This window comes from Sciurus carolinensis, chromosome 1 (assembly GCF_902686445.1).
Source record: "Sciurus carolinensis chromosome 1, mSciCar1.2, whole genome shotgun sequence".
Lineage (NCBI taxonomy): Eukaryota > Metazoa > Chordata > Mammalia > Rodentia > Sciuridae > Sciurus > Sciurus carolinensis.
In genome coordinates, this window is record NC_062213.1 from 61,356,152 (window position 1) to 61,362,151 (window position 6,000).

At 37.6% G+C, this 6,000-nt stretch overlaps 1 protein-coding gene across 4 annotated transcripts in view; it reads left to right on the forward strand.

Annotated features, from left to right (window-relative positions):
• Positions 1-5,784, forward strand: part of Jph1 (junctophilin 1) — a 76,620-nt gene extending 70,836 nt beyond the window's left edge. The window contains exons 5-6 of one of the 4 annotated variants that reach the window (XM_047518261.1): positions 3,184-3,279; positions 3,881-5,784. In XM_047518261.1, the coding sequence (XP_047374217.1) occupies positions 3,184-3,264 (81 nt within the window). In that variant the 3' untranslated portion in view covers positions 3,265-3,279; positions 3,881-5,784. Of the gene's footprint in view, positions 1-3,183; positions 3,280-3,452; positions 3,827-3,880 lie in introns of those variants that run through there. The other 3 variants (XM_047518267.1, XM_047518275.1, XM_047518285.1) reach the window with 3 other exon arrangements.
• The last annotated feature ends 216 nt before the right edge of the window (positions 5,785-6,000 follow it).

Consider the following 6,000-nt stretch of genomic DNA (forward strand, 5'->3'; position numbering starts at 1 on the left):
ACTTCAGCTCCGAATGATTGCCTCTTAATGAAAAATTTCCATGTCCTGAGCTATAATTCCTTTCCATATTTCGACCACCTCTTTTATAACAGCCTTCTTTCTCCTAATCTGGACTTACACTTTGCCCACTGCTGCAGCTTCCATTACACCTGTCCCAGTCGGTCTTGAAAAGCAAGACTTTTTTTTTTTTCCATTTTGCTATTTTAAGCTACAACTGACCAGCACAGTCATATTTATGAGCCTTCACCTTAAAACTTTTCACCCCATGGCCTGCCTAGGTATCTGAAGAACACCGAGGTCACAGCTTGATATCTAAACATAGTGTCCCAGATTTTCATTTTTCACCTGGTGGTTGTTTGAACCTCTCATGACTGGATTACTCTCATCTTCACTGAGTCATCTTTAAAAATAGTTTTATAAATGGAGCTTTACTGATAGGATAAAATACGTATGTGTGTGTTAGAATATATCCAGGATAAATATATATGTGTGTATTCTGAAAAATGCATATTTATGTATTTTTCATTCTGGCTAAAGCATTTAATCATTATTCATGGAATCCAGATTATCAGTACAATGAGATGTGGGCCAAAACTTGAAGGCAGGAACTAAATTCACCCCAAGATATTATTCAAACCCAAAATACTAACCAATTCACAAGGGATGAATAAATTCACAGAATCTTGTAAGGAATTATAGAATGAACATTAAAGATTCAAATAATCATAACTTTGGGGGAGTGCTAAGGATCAAATCTGGGCCTCATGCATGCTAGGCAAGTGCTCTATCACTGATGCTCATCTGCAGCTCCTACCTTAAACTTTTAAAGTTGGCTTTCCTGAAGGTCACCTTCTGTGTTGATTCTACTTTTCCTGGGTCCACTTAGAATGCTGAACTCTACATTGTATTTTTCAGATCAAGTATATTTTCCCTCATCTTTCTTATCACCAAGTAATCTTTGAGAATTACAAATTAAACTGGCCCAAAAGAGTTGAAATGATCCCACTCATGAACAAACATCAACTCAATTATACAGCAGTAGTGGCATTTCCTTAACTTTTATCCTGGGTTGTGATGTTGAAAGATCATTTTAATTATTGTCAGAGTTGTAGGAGTTTCCTACATTATTTCTGTGTTCTAAGCCCTGAGAAATTTTGTGAAATGTTGTGTAGGTTAGGACTCTCCTGTGAATTTAGAATACAACTCTTCCAAAAGAGCAGTTGGTCCTTAGCAAGATTTGATGCTTGTTTGATACTATGGAAATTACAGGACATAGATGAAAATGTGATATTAAAGAACTTGGTGGGAAATTGCTTTTAAACCATGGCCCAGGGCTTTAATAAGGATGTAGAAAAAGAGCCTGGAGCTGCAAGTGGACAGGTTGAGGTTTAGGTCTACCTATGTAACTCATTCAAATGGGCTGAGGAACCCTAGGCAAGATTTACCCTCTTGAAGCTCTGTAAAATGGAACTAATGATCTCATGTGAAGAATAAGCAAAAAATAATCTACTTAGAAATGCTTAGCCCTCTGGCCTGGCGTTATGAAAACCTATTTTCCTCCCATTTACTTGGGGCTTAAGAACAGGAAGTTTTCTTCTTGGTAGTCCCTCTGTCAAGGGCACCTTGTTTTATTTCCCCTCCCATTTTACTCATTACTCAGGTGTCCTTTGATCAACAATTGAATCTGTTTTGTTCAACCACACCACCTGGGAAGGTGCTGGGTCTCATTAAATACTGGTTGCCCCAGTGAATTGGGTGCCCCCATGGGTCAGGCACTAGGTACAAGGTGATGAACCAGTGAGACCTGCGTGAAGTTCGGGGTCCAGGTGGGAGCATGAAGTGCAACAATAGATGACAATAAAATGTGACAACAGCAAAAGAAAGAACAGGGCTCTAGCAGGGAGGTATAGGCCAGGGCAAGGAGAGCTGCTTCAGGAAGTAACCTGTGACCTAAGCCCAGGGCCCTGAGAGAAAACACTCTACCAGTGACTGTCCAATCTTCCTTACCGGAAGTACATTTGAAGCCTCGACAACATTGTTGTCTTGTTAATCTGGTCTTGTTTGATATCCAAATAGAGTCCAAATGCTTCCTCGTCTATAAAATAAGAATAGTAAAGTTACCTATCTTATCTGCCTCTTAAGACCAGTTTGGAACACTTTCATGCTATTTAGGAATTAGACACTATTTTAATAGTAAACACCAGTATCGCGCCTTTCTAATGAAGGTGGCCTCTCCGAGGGCCAGTCCTGAGCACATGGGCCCTGAGAGGCCTGTTTGTTTAAACAAGTTAACAAAGTCTCAGGGCCTCAGGATATCAGGTACTCTAGGTCATCAAAATAGAATTCTGCAGTCTGTTAAATATAACTTTATTTCTGGTATGGTATGGTTGTGATTAGAGAAGTGAAAAGTTAGACCTGTAAGAATAACTTCTGAAAGTATTCTGCTTCCCGCTTACAGTGTTTACTTACTGAAGAAGGTAGAATCCCAAAAGAGGACCAGGAAAAAGCAGCAGTTAAAGAATCTCATTTTCAGTTTTTCCTGAATTTTTCCTTGGAGACTTCATTATCCTCAGATTTTACTCTCCTTTTCTAACTGCCTTGAGGAGGACATACTCTTCCACTTTTGTGGTTAGAATGGATCTAACCACAAATGCATATCCAATGTCCACCAGCCCCAGCCCCCATCAGGTGAACTGTCTCAACCCAGAGTGTTGTGCACTCTCTTGAGGTAAATAGAGCAGATTATTATCAAAAACATTTTTAACCTGATTCAAGACTGGATTCATTTTTTTATTGGTTCATATTAGCTATATATAACATCAGGATTACTTTGACATAAATATATGGAATATAATTAGCTCCAGTTCAGTCCCCAGTACTTCCTTCCCTTTCCTTCCTCCCCATCTTGTTTCCTCTACTGATCTACTGCTGTTTACTTTTTTTTTTTTTAATTAGTAAGACTGGATTCATTTTTAAGTGAGAGTTCAGCAACAGCTCCAGCTACACGTAGCCTGGCTATTTTTATTTCACACCTTTTGGAGCTACATCCCCATCCATGCCTTAGTGACTGCAGCCATGTTCGTTTCCTTATATTTGGGGTAGTTGGTTTTGGCAATGTGTTCTGGCAGTACATCCATATGAACATGAAAACATCATGCTTGTTTTGTTCTGTTTCACTTCCAGGGTCCTAATTCAGTCATGATTGTCCTTGTCATGCTGTTGAATATCGGGTTGGCCATTCTTTTTGTTCACTTTCTAACTTGATTGGAATTAGGAAAGGTAAGAATAGCCTTAATTTCTCTACTGAATTACAGTAAATAACATTCTATTCTCATATTCAAGTTTGCACTTTTTTTTTTAAACAATGACATATTGTCCTTCACTTTATTTTGGCTGTGCCTGAATGTGATTCAACATAGTTACTTAATGCTGTAACTGTTTTGACCCTTCAGTGAAGTCATGACAACTAGTGGTGTTAGCCACAGTCCTCTGCCGTGGTGTCGTCAGCCCTTTAAATGGCACACCCCAGTCAGACTCAGACACAGGCAAGGAGGCTTGGAATTAGGATGGGATCGCGAGAGAGATGACACTTGGAAAATTCAGCCAGAGGACTTGTTCAGTTCCCCTGGGAATGCTTTGTGGCTTTGGGGTCCTCTGGGAGCTGAAGCACACAGCCATGTTGGAGAACAAAACTTAATAATTCTTTTTTAAAATCTGCTGAAGCAGCCCCATCCGGCGAAGTTCTTGGCATTGGCTACTCCATCTGTCCTAGCAGAGTGTGACTAAACTGGAAATGTATGGAGCTGCATTTTTTTTTTTTTTTTTTTTTTTTGATGGAAGTCAACAGCTGCCTTACTATTTTACCATCTGACGTTTTTAGTAGGGAGCTGGGGAAACGACTGCCCGAGGAATGCGGTCGGAGGATTGTGTTGCTGTGGACGAGGTTCCAACATTCACTCCTATCTCATTAGAAGAAATAGGTAGCAGCATCACTCACCAGTCTTATGCCATGACCTGCTGCTTTAACATCTCCTGGAATGTTCTGGGAGAGAACGTTTCGTTTGCTTGTGCACGACTCTGCTCATTTTTGCTGTTTATTTAAATATGATGTACAGTCACCTACCACCTGCGGTCCTGGCTGGACGGAACACACATGTTGCATCTCAAGGAAAAGAAACGACAAAATGCTAGTGGAAAATGTGTTTATTTTGATAGCAATACATCATTTTTTATGTCATTTATTCTTCTGAAACCTATAAAAGGCTATTTATCTTTAAAATTTAGCAATCTGAAGGCATTATACCTTCCAAAGAAATAATTTAAATATTTTTAACATTACTAAGATAAATTATTTATGCACTTAGGAGGTGCTAAATTTTAAGAGCTGAAAGACAACAGAATTCTAAGAAGTATAGTCAAAATGTTGCATGGATTGCAGTATTCAGTGTTTAAAGGATTCAGTTTCATTGCTGACGTACTTTACAACCAAATAAAATCTTGTCAGTGGCTATGTTAATTCCCATGAAAGTTAAGCAAGATGCTATTAATAACTGCTCTTCTCTCTTTTTTTTTCCAACTTAATTTTTTGTTGAATACATTCAGGTAGAGCATAAAACCTTGTTAAAAATCACTGCTTCTCAATTTTCTGCCTTTTGTGTTTTTCAAAAGTCCTTTTGTAATTTCATTTCAAATGTTAAAGAGTTAAGACATTTTTATTTTAAATATTTGTCTTTTGCAGTCCTTTGTTATTCTGACATACTCTGATTTTTTTGCTGTTTTATAATTTATCCTTTATTACTCAAGCATGCTTAGAGAACCTACATAGTCTTTATAAAAGTAATTATTAAAAAAAGAAATCAGGGGAGGAAAGGTATGTTAAATCTCTTTAAGACATTAAGTTTGGAGGGGGAGCACTTTGTAAAGACTTTCATGATTTGCATGGCTTAATCAGATTCTTTTTACCTTACTAGCTACCTTCTCAGTGCAGAAGAGACAGTTCACGTAGTTCCCACAGTAGCACAGGTGTGGGCTGCATGCTTTGTCACCTGCAGGGTAGTAACCCAGTGGTGTTTTTTGCAGAAGTACAATATGTTGAGACTCCTGGGTGTGACCAATATGGAATAAAGAAGAAGGCAGAAAGAGAGCAAATGAAAAATTACAACTTGTATATTTATTTTTTACATTTTGCTTTGACTTTTCAATTTAGGAAAGTACGTTTTTACCCAAGAACAAACGTTTAAGTTTCCTGTGTCGGTCTCAGCACTCACTGCTCCTTCCTAACCCTGTAGCTCCTTTATGCTGGGAAAGCTGATTTTTTTAAGAAAATAAAATATTTAATCTTATTAAGTGTTTATTTAAAACGTGTAATGCTTTGGAGATAATGGGTAACAGATAACTAAAGGATATGTTTATAAAGTGAGCATGTTTGTTCCATTTATAAATATATGTATGATTTATAAGCTTTTTTAAAACAAAGCTCAAATTGTTGGTATTTTTCTAAAATGTGCCCAGCTGTATTTTACATGAAGGCTCTTTCTAATGGGTTGTTATACTGTACTCTACATTTTGGACAGCACATGAAGTCTGCCAATGTACTTAATAAAACATGACTTTGTTTATTTAAAAAGTTTCTTGCTGTGAAAAAGAACTCCCTACCTGTGAGTTCCTTTATTTATAATCCTTGAAACCAAAATGTATAATGTACAGTTTTCACAACTGTATCAGCTCTAATAAAAAGAAATTGGTTATTAATAAAGTTGGAGGTGTGTTTCCTTTGTGAGTACATTACTGTCTTTTGTGGACTTTTTTGTTTGTTTTTGTGGTGGTGGTGGTGGTGAGAGATCTGCTGAAAAATTAATAAAAATGAAAAAATTGCCCAAAGAAGCCACATGGCAGAAGGTAGTTATATTGCTCCACTATTTCTTTTATCCTGGGCCTTTCAAATAATTTAGCAAAATAAGATTCATTGCCTAATGCCTTCAGTAACTGGATTAGTGCCTC